General features: G+C 39.0%; 1 protein-coding gene across 1 annotated transcript in view; it reads right to left on the reverse strand.

Moving 5' to 3' along the window:
- Nucleotides 1-23816, reverse strand: part of FAM169A (family with sequence similarity 169 member A) — a 66741-nt gene extending 42925 nt beyond the window's left edge. The window contains exons 1-5 of the mRNA XM_029942441.1: nt 23793-23816; nt 5944-6078; nt 4778-4877; nt 4401-4486; nt 2139-2310 (exon numbers count right to left, since the gene is read on the reverse strand). Of these exons, the coding sequence (XP_029798301.1) occupies nt 2139-2310; nt 4401-4486; nt 4778-4877; nt 5944-6075 (490 nt within the window). The 5' untranslated portion in view covers nt 6076-6078; nt 23793-23816. The remainder of the gene's footprint in view (nt 1-2138; nt 2311-4400; nt 4487-4777; nt 4878-5943; nt 6079-23792) is intronic.
- Nucleotides 23817-23883: the final 67 nt, after the last annotated feature.

Raw genomic sequence — 23883 nt, forward strand, 5'->3', positions numbered from 1 at the left:
TCTTTTTATTACTGGTAGTTTTTTTTTTCCTGATAACACAGATTACAAATACTTCTATCAGAAAATGTTTTAGCATTTGTTTTCAGCAATTTTTCCAAAATATTTTACACTTGGGTTTCCTTTAAAAAAATACTTCCAGAATGAATTAAATGGTTATTAATTCAAAGTCTGGTATAAGCACAACCTAATTCCATTGTTATCTGGTGGATGGGAGCCAAAACTTCAAAGTGGGGAAGAACTAAACTAAACAGTAAGGAGGTAACGCAATTAGCAGAAAAGTGTGGAAGGTGCTAAAAGTGGTAGACAAGTAGCACTTGAAAGCTCCAGGATATAATGTTTGGTCAACTACCAGAATAAGCAAAACTAGAGGCCAGGTCCCCGAGGAGAGGAGGGGCCCAAACGTTCATTAAAGGAAGAGAAGCACCTCCTGTAATCAAGTACTGATCAGATCATCAGATGCTGAAACAGGAATGCTATGCCCTTTAACTGTGTGCCTTTGACTAAAGCAAAGCTCCAAGTAAGTATAAACTAATATGTGCTCCAAATGTCTATGAGCTACTTTCAGGTAGGAACTCCCCTGGAGTGAGGGTGAAAGCAAAAAAATAAAATAAAATAAATCCTCCAATCATCATAGGAATAACCTTGTTTAAAATCGAGCCTAAATTAATGAAAACACAGCCCACTCCCAGTTATTAAAACATTAAAAAAAAAATGGATGTCTTTTATGCAACGCTTCCATTAACCAACATTCTTATTCTGCCCCTGTATAATGACACCTTTCTGAAGTTACATAAACTATTGGTTCTATTTCAAATTTATACAATAAAATAACATATTAAAAGGAGAACCAAAGCAATCAGTGAAACAGCAAACCACTTTAAACTACAGATCAACTTTTTATCCTTGAGAAAAAGTGACCTTCTTTTCATTGACTATATGCACTAATTCTCATCATAAATGTGTATTAATTATGTGGTTAAGGTATCAGTCACAACTGTTCTGCAAATCAACAGTGAATTTGGTATGATCATCAACTTGATCAGACCAAAAAAAAGAGCTAAAAGGTGTGAAATGTAAATAAGACCAAAAAATAATTTGAGCGTTCTGTATGCAAAATACAGACTAGGTCGACTTGCTCTGTGGCGGGTGTATGTGTGTACACAGACCAAGCAGGTTAGATCTTTCTGGCTCCAGTACCTGCAGGGAGCTGAAACAGCAGGGAAATAGGTAAAGCAAGATGAAGCAGCACCCATGTTTTAGGAATAGGGTGTGGCTGGGTCTAAGGATCAAAAATCCAAACATCAGGGGTGCCTCAGGGGCTAGGTCTTGGTTAGGTGTCTGACTCTCAATTTCATCTCAGGTAATGATCTTCCAGTTTGTGAGTTCAAACCCCACACTGGGCTCCAAGTTGGCCTGCTTAGATTTCTCTCTCTCCTTCTCTCTCTCTGCTCAACTGTTCATGCTCTCTCTCAAAATAAATAAACTTAAAAAAAAAATCCAAACTTCAGAAGATTAACAATTTCGAAGTTGTTTGAATTCTCCTAACATATTGCTTTTCATGGTTATTTTTCAGGCTGAATCAGCCAAGTGAGGCAGACAAAGGCTATGCATTTGGTCCACAGGTAGACAATGCTTTTAAAAGGAGCCTGTACCAGTGACAGCAGCAGGATCAAAGAACCACTTTAAATAAAGCGAAGTGTGATGGGTACTAGGGATGGCAGTTGTGATGAGCACTGGGCGTTGTATCTAAGTGATGAATCACCGAATTCTACTCCTAAAACAGATACTATGCTGTGTATTACCTAAAATGTAAAGGAGAGAGGAGGAGAGAGAAAGAGAGAGAAGGGCATTAAGGTACTCATGACAGCCAAATCAGAGGCTCAACGTACAACTCTCTTTGCACATACATGGAAAAATCTTACCCTCAATCCAACATTTATTTTGTTTCATTTTTCAAAAGACCTTCCTAACAATCCTCTTTTACACAGAAAGGTAGAATCAAAGTACACCCCAAGAAATACTAAGTAAAATCACCTCAATTTAAACTCTAAAGAGTAATTTAAAAGGATATGGATACAGGTGGGGTCTAAAAAGGAAGCTTCCATAATACATAGTTTAAATAACTTTTAAAGACTCACCTGTAGGCTTAACTGAATAAAACCCAATGGCCTCTCCTTTCTTCCACAGAATCTTAGCGTAATCAGTACTGCTATGGCAAAGGAATGGTATCTCATTTCTCTCCATTTCCTGTTTTCTATAAATAATGCGATTCAGAACATACAGAACCACTCTCTCCCCAAGAGTTCTCACCTGGAAAGATAGTCAGACACCAGGCACAAGGGTTATGATATGCATCCATTCAGAGACGCTATCTACCTGCTCCCTGCTTCCGCCCCTCATCCTGACATGGGCAAAGCACCTTCAATACACTCAAAATGACTTGTTAAACCTATCACCATACAGATGAGCATAATGATTCATATCAGTGACCATCCATTTCTATAGACACATATGCATAGAAATACTGCCTCTCAGCAAAATTCCAAAACAGGCAAAACTAATTTCCAATGTACCACTGATCCAGCCATTTCTTCCTGAGTGCCCAAATATTTTGTTTCTGCTACCAGCTGCCTGGACCCAGGGTTCCCCCCACCCTAAATGCTGCCCCCACCCCTTCTACTACTTCAACTCTTTTCACTCCATTCTGGCCTTAATATTAAATAAAGAAGAAGAAAAAAAAAGCTTCATGTTATCCCCTAGGCCTTTAAGAACCATTACCTTAATGGATGAGCAAAGCCATAATTATGTTCTTAGTAATCTCATTTCTTTCAGGTAAAATGTTCACTTAACAGTCATGTCTTTGTTGTCCAACTGTAAGGAATACCCACCTCACCTCACATACATACCCACAGACCCTTCGGCCAGATCAGATGAGTGATGACAGCAACACCAGGCAAGTCTGATAAAAACAAACTTGGGGCAATCACAGAAGGGAAACACAGCCTCACTTCCTACATGGAGGGTGACAGTCCCAGGTACCGCTCGCCACCTTTCTGGCATCATCAAACAATGGGGTTTTCCCTCCAGAGACATCTTTCACCACTGAAAACAAGAGTACTTACTACCCAAAGTCTATTTCTCCTCAAGTCTCCTTGAAGAAAAACAAGAGTGTCCTATAGTTAGGTAAGTGAAGAAAAAAAGCATGAAGCCATACACAGACACTACTCTCAAAACAAAACAACACCTTAACTATACTACACACTAGGAGATGTCACATACCAAACAACACATGAAATGACAAAGCTCACTTGCTTTCCAGGCCACCCGTTCCTTCCTTCAATAGCTCTGACCAATATAAAATTCTTCTTTTTACTGAGCCAACCACAGCCAAAGACTGTACTTTAATACTCTGGAGCCATACAGCCTAAAAATAACTGAAGAGAGCTATGACATTTCCCTAAAGTTCATACCACAGGAACATAGGAACAACTGACAGAAAAGACTGATCTAATGTAATTTTGGGCACTTAGGCCATTCCAGTTCTCTCCCTCGAAATGCTCCACAGCCTTAACATCTCTCTTCCCATTGGGGCTTGAAGATATTACAGACATAAACACTGAAGATGTTGCTAAGACAAGGGGGCTTTGCTATATAAACTTAAGTTTTTGTATTAGCTGTTTTGTTTACCTTCATGTTCCTTCTAATTAACTAAAGCCCAATCATTTTCCTATGTGCTGTTTCAGCTTATTCTTCATGGTGTACATCGGCAGTTATGTTTTTGAACCTATAGGTACTGCTTTTCATCATGTTAGAGCCTTCTCTTTGTTTCTTAATTCTGCCTTTCACAGACTGGCTCTCCCATTCAGCACTGTGGCATGCAGAATTCGGCAGCTCATCTATGTCTTCCTCTAAGGAAATGATAATATGGTGGCCAGGAAAAAAAGGACACAGTGTGGCAGTGTGCTAGTGAGGATCTCCCTTCTATCCCACTGTTCAGAGCACTTGAACAGACCACCTGAAATGGCCCTACTGATGGCAAGTTTCCTGCTCAGTCTCTCCCAGAGACAGAGAACCAAAGCAAACACACAGAGAGAACTAGCTTTTTCTCTTCCCTGTAAGAAAATCAGAAGCTGAAGTCAATACAGGTAACTACAATGCAAGTAACCCAAAGAGATTCGCTCTTCCTCACTCAATTCCCAAATACTTTCAGAACCACATGAAACTGGAAGCCCAACTGGAGTACTAGTGTCATCGGAACAGTGAAACTGTAAGGGTCTAATACAACCTGGTCATACTAACATGGAGAAGGGCTCAATAATTTCAAGAACTATCACTGTTTAATGGGAAACACTGTGAAATGGCCTCATAAGAAACACTTTTAAATTACAGGATCTTGTTACCTGCTTAAGCCCTTCCCTAGAAGGGACAGATGTTTTCACAATATCATCAACAGCCCACCACTGATCAGCAAGGTAAAGTGCCACAGCTAAAACAGAACAAATGATTATTAACGTTTAAATCATATAGCATATAATATTACTATCTGATAATGTTTCTAGAGATAACCTTAAATATATCCACACTTTATAATACAATGTGGCCCCATTTATACCATTTTATTTCACTCCTTGAACTTTTATAAGCAAGTGAAATTTTATTTTCCTAAATTTAGTTTGAAACATTTTTTAAATTCCTTCAAGTAGCTACTTTTTTGTAGAAAAATTCCTTGTTTGTAGAAAAATTACTCAATTCATAAAGATTAAGCAAAAAAAGACACCTGTGAGTGAGTCCTCAGGTGCAAAGAGAGCAAGAATTTTCTCAGTCTGATCTCCACCATAAAGAGGTACAAAGCCTACATTGGACAGGCTAATAGGAATCTGAAATGACAAGTGAGTAAAGATCAGTGAAAAGTCTATTAAAAAGGTACAGAACAAAAACAACATGCTTCTCCCAAAATATTAAACTTTTCTTATATTAATGCTAATTATATACTTTCATAGAAGGTATTTCTTGTGTCAAAAAGAGTATATTAGACTTACCTTTTCCAGGAATTTTATTATCTTAAAGGGGAAAAAAACTAAAGTTTATTTCAATATATATTATTACTGTGCTCTAGCCACAGATATGAACAAAAACAAAGGCATGATATGGTATATATCAACTCATTAAAAAACAACTATAGTTTATTATCTGTTATTTAGACAATTTCATGGGGGGGAACCCTCCATTTTATAGTAAAAAGACATCAGACAGGTAAATTTATTTTTCCAGTGAGATACATATGATACTCTAAGATTTTTCTACCTTCATTAATCTGACCATAATTCCCTATTTATAGACGGTATTACAATTCAGATAATTATAAAATACTGGTGCTTTAGAAGAAGAGACTTTAAAGAATCCTTTAAACATCGCTTGCTAGAAGAAACCTGAGGCCTAGAAAGGTTAGAGAATTTGCTTACCATCTAGTTCACAGTGAAATTCTAACAATTCCAAGTCTAATTATCTTTTTTCACAATATATCATGCTTACTAATTAGAAAGCTTGATTTTAGTACTTTAGAAAAACGAAGATGTGATCTAAATGGCACAAAATGTGCAACTTAGTATTCTGCTGATTTTTTATTAAAAACCTTCTAAAATCACAAATTCCCAGTCTAAACTGAGTCAGCTCAAATAATGTAACTAGTCTTAGCAAAACTGTTAAACAAGGTACATATAATTTTAAAAGCATAATATAAATGCTAAACAGTAACCTATAGAGTGTGTTTTCTGAAACTTGATCATACTGCTTTACTAACCAATCAATATTTGCCCATATTACTGAATAGTCCTGATAAATATTTCAAAAGTGATTAACATTTTTTAAGTGATCAAAAATAAGATACTATTTCATGTATAAACTCAACTGAAATCTGACAAAAATCCCCTTAGCATAGCTTACCGTGATATTGAGAAGAGAAAACCGTTCAGGGTTTTCAGGGTCCCCACACCGTAGATCTGACATATAGTCTTCAGCAGAATTTTCCAACTCCTCATGACTGCAAGTATCCAGCATATCCACAGGGAATGCCATCCTCTTCAACAAACAACATGGGACAAATGGTTCAGAACATGAAACATTTTCACTGTGCCAAGACAGACAACAATATGAACTCGCTGAAAATGTGTATCAAGAAGAAAACTTTAAAACATTCATTTATATTAAAAACAAGCAATGAAATATAAATTAATCGGGGCGCCTGGGTGGCTCAGTTGGTTGAGCATCTGACTTCAGCTCAGGTCATGATCTTGTGGTTCACAAGTTTAAGCCTCACATCCGCTCTGTGCTGACAGCTCACAGCCTGGAGTTCTGTGTCTCCCTCTGTCTCTGCCCCTCTCACACTCACACTCTCTCTCTCTGTCTCTCTCTCTCTCTCTCTTCCAAAAATAAACAAACATTAAAAATTTTTTAAATAAAAAATAGAAATTAATGGATAATTCCTTAAATGATAAAAGTATATTTATACAGGCATAGGATATATAATATTTACATATAAATATACAAGCATATAATATATCCTTCTATACCTGCCAACATAAAAGGACAGCATAAAAGGGCAAACACCATGTAACTTTTGGGAGTAATGAAACCATTCTACAACTACATTGTAGTAATTGTGGCACAACCCTATAAATTTATTTTAAAAATCACTGAATTGTACAGTTGCAATAGCTAAATGCAGCATTTAAATTATATCTCTTATACAGCTATTAAAAAAAACCAACACACTAGTGGGGAAACACTAAAGCCAAGAAAAACAAGGATACTACTACTATATAAAATTATATAGCTATCTGTCAATGCAATTAGACAAGAGAAAGCAATTAAAAGCATACAATTCGGATGGGTATGAGGGTTGGAGGGGAAGACTGTCTCTACTTCAATTCCGCTTCGGAGTTCATGACCTGAGCTGAAGCCGGAGGCTTAACCAACTGAGGTATTCAGGTAGCTCAGTTGGTTAAGTGTCTGACTCTTGATATGGGCTTGATTTGAGCCTGCTTAAGATTCTCTCTCTCCCTTCCCCTCTGCCATTTTCCTCCACTCATAAAAAAAAAATAAATAAATAAACAAACAACTCCATTAAAAATAAATAAGTAAATAGGACGGAAGGGGAGGGGAGAAGAGAGAAAACTTAAGAGACCTGTCAGATGCATTATGGAGAGGCTCCTGATTTGTGTATTCTTCAAAATTTCCACAATAAAAAGTTAAATAAAAACCTACTATCTATGTGAAATACTGAGCTACAATTTTTTTTAATGTTTATTCACTTTTGAGAGAGACAGAGAGAGGACAGAGAGAGAATGAGCAGGGGAGGGGCAGAGACAGAAAGAGACACAGAATCTGAAACAGACTCTAGGCTCTGAGCTGTCAGCAGAGAGCCGGATGCAGGACTTGAACCACCAGTGGTGAAGTTGGACACTTAACCAACTGAGCCACCCAGGTGCCCCTTGAGCTACCAGTTCTTAAACAAAGTATAAAGTTAGTACAGATCATTTTGTTTTAAAAGTTTCCCATTTTATATTTACCCAAAATAACAACTGAAGAGCCCAACTGCTATATTTGTCAATAACTTCTTCAGTGTCAATAAAGGAAAATTTTAAAAGGGAAAGGCAGAAAATTAACTGAGAAAACAGAAGTTACTTTTCTCTGAAGTGACCTTCAGATCCATTTTATCACAATTAAAATATTAGTAGGCAAGAAATGAGTATCTAATGGAAATATGAGATAAACACATAAAAGATAGGACATATACAGTAACAATTATATATAATTAAACATATTTTTCTGAAGTCTGAAGATATGAGGTTAAATGAGAAGAACTTTTTTTTTTTTTTACCATAATCAGAAATCTTGGTCTTAAGAACTTTAAAACTTGGTGCACAGATGACTGGGAACCTAATTTTACTCAAATGATTTATTATCTTATTCAAATAATGCTGTATATGTATATTTTTAAATCAAATTGGGTTTTAGTTTTTAAAATCAAAACCTAAAAATAGAACACACCAATTCAGCCCATTAGTAAATGTAAATGTCTAAATAAAGAGAGAAAGCAAGAAAAATTTGTGAAACTATTGACGAAAGCAAGGCCACAGATTTCCAGCAACTCATAAAAAGGGAAAAAGAAACCTAAAAATTTTAAGAGAGATCAACCAGGAGCCTATATAAGGAAGATGTTGGAGTCAGAAAAGGATCAAAAAATAAAATAGCAGTACTGTGAGGCAGTATTAGTTTGAGGCAACCTTCTCATCTGTCAAAGTCAGCATGTAAAAGCAAACTAACGAAGTACATCATTACATTCTATAGTCTGATCTAACCATTCTAACGAAGACTAAAATTTTAGGTGAAACTAAAAACACAAAACAAATGGCAAATAGCAGATGAAAGATACATAATTAGGACACTAGTTAAGAGGATGTGTAACTGTTTTTACTTTCTTATAGAAAAGAGTCCAGCTTTATATCCATCTAAAACAGATTTTTGTTTATTTATTTTTGAGAGAAAGAGAGGGAGGGAAGGAGGAAAGGAGGCAGAAAGGAAGGGAGGTAGGAAGGACGCAGGGCAGGACAAGAGGGGGCGCGTGGGACAAAAGATCTGAAGCAGGCTCCGTGCCTGCAGCAGACAGCCCAAAGTGGGGCTCAAACCCACGAACTATGAGATCATGACGTGAGCTAAAGGCAGACAATTAACCAACTGAGCCACTCAGGCACCCACCCAAAGAGACATTTAACAGTCCATAACACTGACTAGATAAAGCTCAAGAAAAACTATTATACCATTTCCCTTAAACCAACTCAAAAGACTCTCTTGAAAATTAGCTACCAGAACAAGCTATATATGAATGAAACACATTTAAAAATTTCGTTTGCTGGGTGCACCTGGCTGTCTCAAGTAGGTAGAGCTTGTGACTCCTGATCTCGGGGTTTTGAGTTTGAGCCCCTTGTTGGGTGCAGGGATTACTTAAAATCTTAAAAATAATTTAATAATAAAAATAAAAATTTCACTTGCTAACAGTAATTAGAATCTAAAAGAATGAAACAGGGGCTCCTGGGTGGCTCAGTCAGTTAAGTGTCTGACTTCAGTTCAAGTCATGATCTCACAGTGCATGGGTTCGAGCCCCGCATCAGGCTCTGGGCTGACAGCTCAGAGCATGGAGCCTGCTTCTGATTGTGTCTCCCTCTCTCTCTGACCCTCCCCCCTTCATGCTAGGTTTCTCTCTCTCAAAAAAAAAGTAAAATGTTAAAAAATTAAAAAAAATAAACATTAAAAAATTTTATTAACAAAATAAAGAATAAAAGAGAATATTTGAAGCCTGCTGCCAAAAACTTGATTGACAAATGCATAGTTGACTATACTTATATATAAATAATATGGCATTTTAGGCAAAGAATACAAAATGGACATAGAATGAAGAAAGTCTTGGCTGGACAGCAAGTTTATAGGTGATTTTCTTTTTCATGTGTTACTTTGTTATGGTTCTTAAAAGATTTTAAACGCTCATGTCATGTTTTAAATACAGCTTTTTGGTTTCATTATTGAAAAGACAATTCCATTAAATAAGCAAAGTAGGTGATCTGAATAAAGAACCCAAGACTACAGCCCCAAATAAGACAATTTTAGGCAATAACCATGTTCGGAATCTTAGTTTCTTACTTAATGTTTCAGGTAAAAGTCATGTGTCCGCCCACCCACTGGTCCACAGAAGAGGGAGAATGAGACAGGTGCCAGTCTCCATAAGCCATTGAGCTTTCCTCTCTTGTCACTCAACCTTCAATAATTTGTATACCACCATGAACATTTTCTCTAATGTGTTAAGTGCCTACATCACTACTTAATATATCTGTCAAGTGACTTCTTTTTTATTTTTATTTTATTACTTTTTTTTTTTTAGTTTTCTTTTTTTATTAGGTAAGCTCTACATCCAATGCGGGGCTTGAATTCTCGACCCTGAGATCAAAAGTCACATGCCCTACCAACTGAGACATCAGGCGTCCCTCAATTTGCTTTAAAAATACACACACATCTCATCCTATTTCCTCCCCTCTGCTTTTTTTAATTTAGTAGAACATGCATGTAAAACAGCATTTTAACCATTTTCAGACTTACATTTCTGCAGCAAGAAGCACATTTACACTGTTGTATAACCATCACCACTGTCCATTTCTACAACTTTTTCATTATCCCAAATAGAAACTATGCACCCATTACACAATAATTCCCATTTCTTCTTTTCCCAGCTCCTGTAACCACCACTCTGCTACCTGTCTCTATGAATTTGTCTATTCTAGGCAATACAGTAATGGTCTCTTAGCATTTGGCTTATTTCACTTAGCACAGTGATTTTAAGGTTGCAGGTGGCAGCATGTATCAGAATCTCAAGTTGCTTTTTTAAGAAATATTTTATTCACCCATAACTGTAAAACCACCAATGTGATATATTACACGTGGATTACATGTTTTCCTAATCCGCATTAAAATTTTTAACTACCATCATTTAAATGTCTGCCTGGACATCACTTAAGAGCATTTCCTAAATCACCAGTAATACATCAGCACATTTTAGAAAACACTGTACTGTAAGTATAGGATTAAAGACAAGTACAACATGACTAAATTAACTAAAGTTTAAAAACAGAAATTTATTACCCTTCATTCTTAAACTTTTATATATTTCAGCTTTCAAACAGAAAAATAATTGCTTCTGGGTTTATTTTTTCCCATACATTATTCAAACATGCATGCATGTGCGTGCACATACACACAAAATCAAATAATACTGTTTTCCTATAGTGCTACAATTTAAATACTCTGAAATTTGCATAAAGAACATCACTGGGGAGAGAAACTTAGAAGTTGTGATTTCTGAATATAGTTTAAAAACAATTATAGTATCATAGTTTTTAATATGAAAAGAATTAGAAAGTATTTCTCTAATTCCAAAGGTGCACATACATACACACACCCCTCTACTCAAACGTTTTTGTGTTGCAAATCTGTCCTTAAATCCACTACTTTTATTACTAGTTGCTCTCAGTGCTCAATTTTATTATTTTGTTGTAAATATTATCACCTGATAATATTTAAATGAAGACAGAAATTATTATGAATCAGTTGGTTAACAGCAACAGGTAGTATTTACTGAGAAGTGACCATATACAAGACTTTAAAGAGCCACGTTGGATACACAGTGAGATGATACTTCTATCAGCCTCAATCTATGGATTAAGGAACAGAGTGTCATACCACTAGTAGGGCTAGAAGAAGAGGTTGAGACAATTCAATATATCTTCCGATGTAATTATTTTTACTCAACATTCAAAATCATATTTGTCATGGTTATATGAAATCTTTTGAAAAATACTGCAATAACTATCTTGTTATCAAATATTCTATTCACATATCACACCAGAAAGATTCTATTCACACACACCAGAAAGATTCTATTCACATGTCACACCAGAAAGAGCAACTGAAATTGGAATTCTATGACCCTGGTTCCCGGGTCAGCTCCGCCACTCAGTCAGTGACCCTGAGCAGGTTACTTACCCTCTTTAGGCTTCTGTATTCTCATTAGTAATGTGATGCAACTAGACAGGATAATCCTAAGGAACCTTTCACCTCTAAATGCTTATTATTTATTAAAAAAATATTGGTTAAGACTGTAAATTACTAGCCTGATGGTGGTTCTGCTACAGTTGAGAGGCAAGAGAAAAGTGGTAACGCTCTAGAGAGAAATATAGGTTGCTATGATAAACCACTCACTTGTCCCTCTTTTTTGTTGTTTTTAAGCGTCTGTTCTATGTTACATAACTGTAAAGCTGTCAGATCAAATTCTGTCAAGTACTTTATGCTCTGCCCAGGAGATAAACCAAAAAGGCTAAATGGATTCTACATGAATGAGAAAGCTTAGTGTTGCCTTAAGCAAACTAACTCATCAAAAAATTTACGCAGAATGGATAACGAAGTGTAAAAAGTGTCCAAATTAATTTATAAATTAGGCAAATGTTATGCTCATTAATCCTGGCTAACTTGTATAAAAACACAATACCAACACCTCTTACGTAAGAATTCTAAGACACCCATCAGCTACTTCACATCCATCTTTTAATAATTCTACCCCTTTTTCCTAAATATATAACTATTTAAAAGAATGAGTGTTCTAAGGAAGAAAATAGGAAAAAGAGAAAAAGACCTACAATTGCAATTTTTCCCTACTTAAGGTTAAATATCAGATGTCAAATGTGCTTTTTTAAAAATTTCTTAAAAATGTTTTTTATTTATTTTTGAGAGACAGACAGTGTGAGCAGGGGAGGCTCAGAGAGAGAGGGGGACACAGAATCTTAAGTAGGCTCCAGGCTCTGAGCTGTCAGCACAGAACTCAACATGGGACTCGAACCCATGAACCGTGAGATCATGACCTGAGCTGAAGCCGGACACTTAACTGACTGAGCCACCTAGGCGCCCCTCAAATATAGTCTTAAAAAGGGGTAATGGATTTTCTAAATTCAATTCCTAAATTCTTTCAAGATCATATAATTATTTTTACGTGGGGGTCTTATGGGGGAAGGAATATCAAAAAAGTAAGTACAGGGGCGCCTGGGTGGCTCAGTCGGTTAAGCCTCTGACTTCGGCTCAGGTCAGATCTCACATTCGTGGGTTCGAGCCCCGCGTCAGGCTCTGTGCTGACAGCCAGCTCAGAGCCTGGAGCCTGCTTCTAGTTCTGTGTCTCCTTCTGTCTCTGCCCCTCCCCCTCTCATGCTCTGACTTTCTCTGTATCCAAAATAAATAAAACATTAAAAAAAAAAATAAAGTATTAAAAAGCCCTTTCTTTAAAAAAAAAAAAGTAAGTACAGTTTAGAGCTGAAAGAGTTCTTAGAAAAAAATAATTATCTCAACCAACCCAAATCATGATCCTACCTCTATTTCCCCACATTGAAAATAGGTTAGGTATCCAAGCAACATAATCTGCACAAAAAGCCTGTTTCCAATCCTTATTATGATTCTTCTCTTGATTCTTGCCTTTTCTCTTTTCTAACATCTTTTCTTCCCTAACTCACCGAGCCGCTCTACATTAGCTCAACAACCTCTCACTTACCTTCTATTCTTCTACCCATCCCGCCCTACACAAGGCTCTAAAATCCCACATTAATCCTTCTGCAGTATTAGAGCTACGGTTTTGAACATGACAAAAATGAAACCAGTGAGCAAAGTGCTCCAGCTATCAAATCTCAGGTGGGCTCAAACTGCACAAATCCATTTCTGTCCTCTGAGACAGGAGAAAGATGGGTCACCTATGGGTGAGGACTGCCTGTAAGTTTATGGCTGAAGGGGCAGGAAGTTAAAAAGCAGTCATACCTGCTGCTTGTTTTAATTTTAAGTAGGAAGCAAAATCATCTTCTGAAGTAATAATCACTGAGCCAATAACGGACTGTGTGCCTGTTCCATTCAAAACACTTCGTATGTATTCCCAGGTATAGTTTTTATCACAAACCCAAGAAGTGAGGACTTTAATTATCTCTACTTGCCAGGTGAGGAAACTAAGACACAAAGCAGCTGAGTAACCTGGTCAAGAGCACACCCTAGTTAACCAGCACTAGTATTTTAACCCAGACAGTGTGACTCTGAGGCCTGTTCTTTTTATCACAACACTATGTCTAAAACTAGAGCATTTTAGGAGTCCTAACATGGTTAAAGACTGACTGCCTGTATCAGGAGAAACATTACAAGTTTTCTAAGAATTCTCTCTTCATATATAGGATGACTGTCCTAGATCTAAGAAATCATTTAAACATGAAAACGTAATCTCTCCTGGATGTATCTGACTGACGAAATTTACTTTATGCGCCTGCATCCAAACTGCTAGGGAGAGAAGAGGTGACTGCGGCAGGGGGGCGGATTCTATCCTGGGGAGGCAAAACAAGACTCTTAGGATGAAACAAGATTCATAAGCAAAAATGAGTCACAACAGAAAATACTAATTTCACCACACCCAAGAATGGATACTCAATTCTTAACTATCGGGGCGCCTGGGTAGCTCAGTGGTTGAGCGTGGCTTCGGCTCAGGTCATGATCTCACGGTTCATGGGTTTAAGCCCCGCGTCGGGCTCTGTGCTGACAGCTAACTCAGAGCCTGGAGCCTGCTTCCGATTCTGTGTCTCCCTCTCTCTCTGACCCTCCCCTGCTGATGCTCTCTCTCTCTAAAAAATAAATAAAACATTAAAAAAATTAACTATCAATCCATTTTGAGCAAGATATAGAGTGCTGGGGCTGAGCGTCTCAGTCAGTTTAGCGTCCTACTCTTGGTTTTGGCTCAGGTCTCAATCTCAAGGTTAGGGAGGTCAAACCCCATGTCAGGCTCTGCGCGGACAGTGCAGAACCTGCTTGAGATTCTCTCCCTCCCTCCCTCTCTCTCTCTGCCCCTCCCCTGCTCGCTTGTTGCTTGTTCTATCTCTGTCCCTCTCTCAAAATAAGTAAATATTTATTAAAAAAAATAGAAAACTACTTACACTGCTCAGAGACATATGCAAAGAAACATAAATGTCCCTGAAACTGAAGCTTCCACTTGAATGACTGCATAGTGTACTGCAAAAAACAATACATTGGCCTCTAGAACACGCCAGCAGCTACTCTAGCACTTCATGACCTGGATTACTGAACACTGTTTCCTAGCTCACAGAAGCAATTTACAAAACTTAGGGAGGGGTGCCTGGGTGGCTCAATCCCTTGGGCTTCCGACTTCAGCTCAGGTCATGATCTCACAGCTTGTGGGTTCCAGCTCTACATCAGGCTCTGCGCTGACAGCTCAGAGCCTGGAGTCTGCTTCAGATTCTGCGTCACCCTCTCTCTCTGCCCCTCCCTGACTTGCTCGCTCTCTCAAAAATAAAAAATAAGTAAATATAAAACAAACAACTCAGGGGGAAACACACAATAAGAAGGATTTAAGTAAATGCACCATTAAATGAACTAAAATCCTTTGACCTGGCTTCTTTACCACATAACAGATCTCATTTTATAATGCTTCATTAAAGTTAACAGGAGTTTGGCCCAGTAAAACTCAAGGACACAGGCAACTGTGGAAAACAGGAGTCACCACAAAATGCACAATATTGTAGGTATCTTTGACATAAAGTATCACAGACGCTTGTCTCATTTAAAACCATAAAGACTGATGTTTTCACTTTAAAGAAAATACGTATAGCCCGAAGAAAAGGCAAAAACAAAAGCAAACCTGGTGCTTCATTTTGGCACATGACTTATGAAATATTCTACAGAGTCACAACCACCACCACCACTACCCCATCCCCCTAATGCTTTCACTACACAACTAAGAAACGTAACCAAATGCGGAGGAGCCTACCAACTTGGACAAACAGCAGATCCGGGACCACAGGCTGCCCACACCTCTTTCCCGCCCAGGCCGCTCCCACGCTGCACTTCCAGCCATGGCCCCAAACACCTGTTCTCGCACACCTCCCGCAACCTCAGGTGGGTTTGCTTACCCAGATTAGGTAAGTGGTTTTCTCGCCTCGCACGGGCAGCAAGCCCAGGAGAAAAAGAGGTAAGGGAGAGTGGTAGCCCTTCCTGCCTGACTTTAATCCATATTTACTACATAAATGAACAAATGAATGACCGAACAGAAGTCTGTATAAACAAATCACACGGTGGTGCCAGGAGGAAGAAACAGCACAGAGGAGACCTGTGTGGCTCTGCAGCTAGATGAAAAGGTATCCATGGACCATCAGCAGATAGAGAGGGGAAAGATAGAGAGGGGAAAACCCTCTAAAAAGACAGACCACACTAAATGGGAGCCAGAACGCATGAAAATGGCTCGCTGGATTTACCATGAGAGTTAAGGTTTGTTAGGAGAAGTCGTGGGAGAAATACTAGGAAAATAACCTCCATACAGAACCTAAAAGGCCAAGAATACCAGACTCAAGAGTCTGAACTTTATTTGGGATGCAGGAGGCAATTTAAGGATCTTGAGCAGTAAAAAGACATTTAAGTTGGACAGTTTTTTCCCACAGCTTCATGTAGGATGGACTGATAAACAGAACTAAAGGCAGACAAGGAGAGAAACTCTGATAAGTACTCTATGCATACTTCTTTTAATATACTTACCACATGTGAATGTGATTTATTTTTCTTCATCTATACTTCCAAGCTCAGAACTCTAGAGAAGCAATAATCCATTTTTTCCAGACATGAAAAGGGGGGATGGGTCAAAGTATCTACTGTCTCTTCCAACTAGTAACTTCTGTATCTATACTTGGTTACTTGGAGAAGAAAAGATATGATAAAAATGTCTTAATTTACAAAAGGGTAGAATCATCGAAAATTCATTTATAATTATTTTTTAAAACTCAAATGTGTTTCCCCGATGATGACAGAACTACCCCTTATTGTTTGTTTGCCTTTCACCAGGCGTGAGCTTAACACTCCACACATCTTTTCTCACCCATTCCTCCAAATGGCCCTCTGAGGCAGAGATTCTTAACACAGTCTCCCAATTAGGAGACCCAGGTGTGGGAAAGTCACCCCAAAATCATACAGCTCCTAAGGGGCAGCCAGGCTCTAAACTGAGGCATTCTGTCTCCAAGGGATTCAACCTGGTGGCCAGGCTCCCAGGTCAAGACAAAGGGCCAGTAAGACCCTGGATGAATCTGACAGCACAAGTATCACAGAATACCTCAAACACACTGTTTAGTAATTCTGTAAGAGTTAGAGTTTTTAAATCTTGCAATATTTTCTCTTTAGACTTTAGAGGTACTGTCTCCAGGATTTTTAAATGGTTACAATACAAAGCCAATTGTTGTTGTTGGGTTTTTTTTTTTTTTGAACAAACACATATAAAGAGATTGTCTGCTTTATTCATAATCAGGGAAAATGCAAATTGAAACCATAATTAAATAGCATTTTGTTCCCACTAGATGGGCAAAAATTAAGAAATTTATTCGTATTAAGTGTTGGAGAGGTAGTCAATCAACAGGACCACTTAAGACACAGGGGTAAGTGTGTAAATGGGTTCAAATACATGAGAATATGGTATCATGTACTATGTTGTACATGGACACAACCAGCCTAGAGACAGTAAACTGTTCCAGAAAGCACGCCTGAAAATGTTCTGAGCAACTCTCTTTGCATGAGCAAAAGTGTGAGAATAATCTGATAGGATAGTGGGTAAGTCAGGCGGTCAGTTCAGTCACATCTCACAATGGGCACAGGGAGTTAATGATGAGTAAAAAAATTCAGGCCTCAGAGAATAAAAACCCTATAAAATATCTTTTAGAAATTTAAAATAAGAAACAAAGCCAACTATTAGAAACTTAAAAACTAAAAGGAAAACACAAAAACTGACAGTGAAATGCCTACTAAATACTTAATTACTACACAAGAGAGCTAAAGAAAAAATGAAATTCACACAGTGGCATTATACTTCTTAAACTATTCGTTGCTGAGGGACAGAGACAAATAAGACCTTGAAAGTGAGATGCCAGTAGACTCAACATGAACCATGAGCAAGTTTTTTTTCAGTTGAAGCAAAATAACCTGAGAATGTGGCTTCTTTATTAAGGTTATGACTGTCCAGATCCAGAGATGGAAAAGTAACCCTGCACTCTTCCTGGGTCAGACAGCATCCAGTTTCTGATTCCACTCGGATGAACATATTCTAAGAAAAATCACACATGAAAGCTTGGTATGCCTGCAATGGAAAACAACCAGGATGCAAAGGATCTAGGCACCACGGTACAAGAGTTAAGAACTGGAACTGGGAGAAATGAGTGAAGGGAAGCCTTGGGGAAGGGAGGCAAGCATGCTGCGCTTCAAATATTTGAAGACTCAATACCCAGATGAAAACGTAAGAGTTATTCGCCTGTATCTCAAGGGTAAAAAGAATGGGCCATGCTAACAATAAACACTACCCACAAATGAATTACACCACAAGAAAACACAGCCAACTAGCTGATCAAAGACTACGGTTCGTTATAGCTGGTATGTTCCAACACAGGCCAGGGCAAACAGTTCTCGGCCCCTCTGCAAGGACAGGGACAGGAACGTCCCTGTCTCCAGCCATGCCAGGGTCAAAGTTCTGGAAAGGAGGGCCAAGAGCCCACAGACTTCAGCTGATGAGTATCTGTACATGAAACTGTAAAACCATATGAATCATTTTATAACACTATGCTTTTTGGGGGGCCATTCTGAGAAGATACTCAGATATAAAAAGTAAGTATTCTCCAAACAAAATGTATTCAGAATCGCATCAACTTCTTTTTTATGGTTTACAAAATATTAAATCTCCTCAGTCTTGAAATTCATTTCAAGTACTCTGATCTTTTTAAATATTTTTTAACGTTTATTTTTGAGAGAGAGAGAGCGTGCGCGCGTGCGTGAGTGGGGAAGGGGCTAAGAGACAGGGACACAGAGGATGTGAAGCAGGCTCCAGGCTTCAAGCTGTCAGCACAGAGCCCGATGCAGGGCTGGAACTCACAAACTGCGGTATCATGACCTGAACTGCACTCAGACGCTTAACCTACAGAGCCACCAGGCGCCCTGCAAGTAGCTTTAGATATGCTTTCTATTCCAAAGCAAGTATCAAGACTTCAAACATGTGTCTGCTTTTTGGTAAATTCAGCCGTATTTTCCATCATGAGCATAAATAATTAACAGAAAACAGGACCACATTTAAAACTAGAAGATAGGTTCTGGGATGCCTGAATGGCTCAACTGGAAGAGCCTACAACTCTTGATCTTGGAATCATGAGTTCGAGCCCCATGTTGGGTGTAGGGATAACTGGGGGGGGGGGGGGGAGATAGGTTCTTCATCCAGAATCCACAAAAACTACAAAAGGCTTACACTTTATCTCATGCAGTATAAAATCTGACTGACAAATCTGGCAGATCACAATTAATTTTAAAAAGGAAAAATGAACTGTTGCCTGAAATATACCTCAATAAAGTATCGTACTGTATGCGGGGTAGGTAAGAAAAGATGATAAAAGAGAGGAAAAAAAGAGAAACACTGAAATTGGTACTAAAAATTATCCTAATTTCATTGATAATATTAATAGCTCACCTTTAGATACATTACCACATTTCATTCCACCAACAACATTTTAAGCTAGGCTGTATTATAACTACCTTTTACAGAGAAGAAAATGAGGCAGCTAGAAAGAGCAAATCCAGGTTTCAAACCTATGTCTATTTGGCTTGAAGTGTGGATTATTATACTGCTGAAAAATAACTACTGTTAAGTGAAGAATCAAGAGTTAGTTCATCAGGTATTATCAGGGACCAATCCAAACTTTAAAGCACTGGTATATACTGGTATATGTGTAAAAGAGTCAATTACTTAGTAATACAGGGCTTTTTCCCCCCTTTTTTTAATTAAACATTTTTTAAAGTTTTTTTTTTGGTTTGGTTTTTTTTTTTTTTTTTTTTGAGCATGAGAGAGCATGAGCAGGGGAGGAGCAGAGAGAGAGGGAGAGAATCCACAGTGGGCTAAGATGGGCTTGAGCTCACCGCCAGGAGATCACACCCTGAACCAGAATCAAGAGTTAGACACTTAATACACTGACCCACCCAGGTGCCCCTTTCTTTTTTTTTTTTTTTTGAGAGAGTCTGCAAGTGGGGGAGAGGGGAAAAGGGGCAGAGTGAGTAGGAGAGAGAAGAGAAGAGAGAGAGAATCTTCAGCAGGTTCCACACTTAACAGGAGATTCAGGGCTCAATCCCACAACCTGGGGATTATGAGTTGGACTGAAATGAAGAGTCAAACATTCAACTGAGTGAGCCACTCGGGCACCCCAATAATACAATTTATCAGTAATTGTATAACAAAAAGTCAAGCTCACTGCATTTTCAGCACACCTAATCATTTCTCATTTGGCCTCTCTCCTCATCATTACAATAATATTACTCCTCTTCTTTTAAGTTTATTTGTTTTGAGAGAGAGCTCACTGCACAAGCAGGAGAGGGGCAGAGAGAGGGAGAGAATCCCGGGCAGGCTCCTTGCTGTCCACCCAAGCCCAACACCAGGCTCAATCCCACCAACCATGAGACCATGACTTGAGCTGAAATGAAAAGTCGGACATGCAACCAACTGAGCCACCCAGGTGACCCTGATATTATCCTCCTACAGCCTCCAACAACCTCTCACGTCCCAAATCCAGTGATAGGTTCATTCCCACCCCTCCTGACCTTGAGCCAGAGCAAACCCAACTGACCATTCTGTTGCTTAAAAGTCCATCCTCCCACGCCTGTCCCTGGACAATACTCCATACAATTCTACTTAGTTTTCTTCCCTCCTCAATTTCTTTCAGCAACTGAACCCTCCCCACTGCAAAACCCATAAATGCAGGTAGTTGGCCCCCACAAATACATGCAATCTGGCACTTCTTTTATTATTTTTTGGCACTTTTTAAAAAAATGTAATTTATTGGGGGTGCCTGGGTGGCCCTGTCGGTTAAGCATCCAACGTGAGCTCAGATCAGAATCTTGCGGTTCGGGGATTCAAGGCCCGCATCGAACTCTGTGCTGACAGCTCAGAACCTAGAACCTGCTTCAGATTTTATGTCTCCCTCTCTCTATGCCCCTCCCCTGCTCATGCTCTGTTTCTCTCTCTCAAAAATAAACAAACATTAAAAATTTTTAAGGGCCGCCTGGGTGGCTCAGTCAGTTGGGTGTCCAACTTAGGCTCAGGTGATGATCTCATGGTTTGTGGGTTCCAGCCCTGTGTCAGGCTCTGTGCTAGCAGCTTAGAGCCTGGAGCCTGCTTCAGACTCCGCGTCTCCCTCCCTCTCTGCCCCTTTACCTCTCGTGCTCTGTCTTTGTCTCTCAAAAATGAGTAAAATTTTTTTTAATTTAAAAAATTTTAAGATAAAAATAAGCTGAAATTAAAAATGTAATTTATTGAATTGACTTCTTCCCAATTCATAGTTGCAAAAATCTGCATGAAATTAGATTTTAAGGAATCTTTAACATTTTAATCGCAATACTTCACTATAAACTCCATGAAGGTGAGGTCTACCTGTTTTTGTGTCCCTTAACATACAATAGACACTCAGTGTTTTTTGTTGAGTAAATGAAAGCAACCTTTGGTGTAGCCTAATATTAACATCTCACTGGAGCTGGGAGTAGCTAAAAATGATACTTTAAAAAAATTTTGTTAATGTTTTTATTTATTTTTGAGAGAGTGAGAGACAGCGTGAGCAGGGGAGGGTCAGAGAGAGAGGGAGACACAGACTCCCAAGACAGGCTCCAGGTTCTGAGCTAGCTGTCAGCACAGAGCCAGACGCGGGGCTCGAACCCAGGAATAGTGAGATCATGACCTGAAAGTCATACACTTAACCAACCAAGCCGCGCAGGCACCCCGATAAAAACCTGTGATGAGTCACAAACTTTCTGGACAAAGAACACGTGGGACTAAATGAGTAGTTCCCCCCTACAAGGCAGAGAAGATCTCATACCAGCCCTGAAACTGAATGAGTCTAATTACTTAGGATACCTTTAGTAAATTATCAGCTTTTCCCCGATTATTTTTAAACCATGACACCTTCTTCTTAATAAATTCAACCTTGAGTAATGTTGTTGTTGTTGGAAAGAATTGCGAAATACCTTACTACCAATGAAGCATGCCAAATTTAGAACTTTAATTTCAGGGTTAAACATGCAACGGATCAGAAGCCTAATGATGTGTGAAGAGAAAATCATCTTAAACACAATAACCATGCAACTCCTTTCATTTCAGAATCACAAAATCTGAGAAATGGTAAGAAACATGATGGTTTTGTTTCACTTCCTAGTCAACCACCAATCCTTTCTACAGAATCCTTGATAAATAGTTTTGGAACCTCTGCCTGAATACTCAATCCTCTTATATTCTAATTACCTTTAAAAAGTAAATGTTTGCATTTTTAGGCACATTACTGAATATAATATTCAGGTTTTGAACGTAAGGTTCTGAAAGGGTTACCTAGGAGCTAATGAAGAAAAATACTGAGGTCTTTTTCCTTTTCAATTTCTCAAACATTGGGAACATGAAGCTCAAAACCTCAAACTACATTAATCCAAACTAGAGTTAATAAAATACAGTAGTACCAATTCAGTGAACCTCTATAACCTGTGTATTTACAGAATTAATGTAAAGGTGCATGAACTGTGTCTGGCTCAGAGCTGAACTTGCTGGGAGGTACAACCCCGTTCCCCATGGATCTAAGAGACATCCAATGAGGGCACCTGAAACCCCTAGAAAACAATTTGTGCTTCCTTAAGTTTCCTAAAACAAGACTCCTCTCTCCATGTCTGAGGTCTCTTTCACCTCCATATTTCTCCTCCTGGAACATGTCATTTGTGAGAGGCAGGACATTTCTGCTAGGAAGGGTACCTGATATGAAATCACTTGCTTATAAAGAATTAGTGGAAGAGTCTTCAACTATTCAAAAAAATTACCTAAGGAGGGTGACCATGACATTTTAATCTCAAGAGCACCTAATTATAAAATGCTTTGTTCTCTCCAATTCAAGAGTTAAGTCATTTGACATATACTATACCTTTATTAGAAAATGATACCATTTGTAATGATTCTAATACTATTTTGGGCTAATTTCAGGTCAGACTAGTTTGAAACTTTGTAGGACCTTAAATCCAAAGGTAAAGCACCTTCGGTTATTGTAATCACTCAAGCAGCAGGCTAGTATCACTAGTCATAATCTATTTCTAAATTCCCTAAGCCAATTCTCATCATAAATTCAAAAAGAGGAGGCTATTGTGACACCTACAAGCTTTCATTCAAAGACTGGCATTTTATCTTTGTACTAGAAGTCTTACCACACATGGATGTTTCCCAGGTTCCTCTCACTATTTCATTCCCTGTCCTCTGCCCCACAGCCCTCAACAGGAAAACTCAGTCTGTCCATATTAGGCACTAAAAATCTATTCTCTTGTAGGAGAAACACAAGCTGTAGTTTGCAGAGATAACCTCGTATGCTACCAATCTATCAATGCAAGCAAATAATACGTGGTACACCAAACCCAGATCCCTCCGAGGCCCAAACGTGTGTATTATGCAACAGCCACCATGCTGTTTTAATCCCTGTCTGTGATGCAGTGATAAAATACAAACGGCACGAGTATAATCCTCTAGGTACTCAGGTACATTCGCGAGAAATCAAAACAAGAGTTACCAAATTCTGAGGCACCTTGAAAATGACAAATCGTCCAACAGTTCTGAATCACAATGAAAACTTTTCCTTCCCCTAGTCTTTGAGTAACCTCTTCATTCAGCCCCAACCTCCTCAAAAATCCTCACGCTTGAGCATTTTAATTGATGTGTCGAAAGGATCTCTCAAAGGAGGAAAGGCGGAGGGGGGGCCTGCATCAGGTGGTTCTTTTAGAATCTACTCTAATAATCTAAAAATAACCTAAGAGACCCACACCAGTTTCCAGAATCGAGGTTTCATCATTTCTCCCAAAGCATAATAACAGGAGTCCATGCAATCCAGATCCCTGAGGCATAAACAACCCAGGGCTCCGTGCTTCACCCACCGATCTCCTGGGGGCACAGGCCTCGAAAAGCCGCACAATGGGCCGCTAAGAAGGAGAATAAAATTGCAAGGACCTGCATTCTAGAAGAGTAGAAGGCAATCTATACAGTGTCTATTCCAAAGAGGTTAAATGCAAGGGAGGTGGTCAGAGCATCTCCCGAGGCCACCTGCGTGGCAGAACCCGAGCCTACACGCCAGAGCGCGCCGCCTCACCAGGTCCGCTTTCCACCGAGCCAGGGCACCGGGCGAGCGCGGCCGGGCTCCGGGTGGGGCGCAGCGGGCGGGGAGGGGGCTCCGCGCGCGG

Source organism: Suricata suricatta, chromosome 6 (assembly GCF_006229205.1).
Source record: "Suricata suricatta isolate VVHF042 chromosome 6, meerkat_22Aug2017_6uvM2_HiC, whole genome shotgun sequence".
Classification (NCBI taxonomy): domain Eukaryota; kingdom Metazoa; phylum Chordata; class Mammalia; order Carnivora; family Herpestidae; genus Suricata; species Suricata suricatta.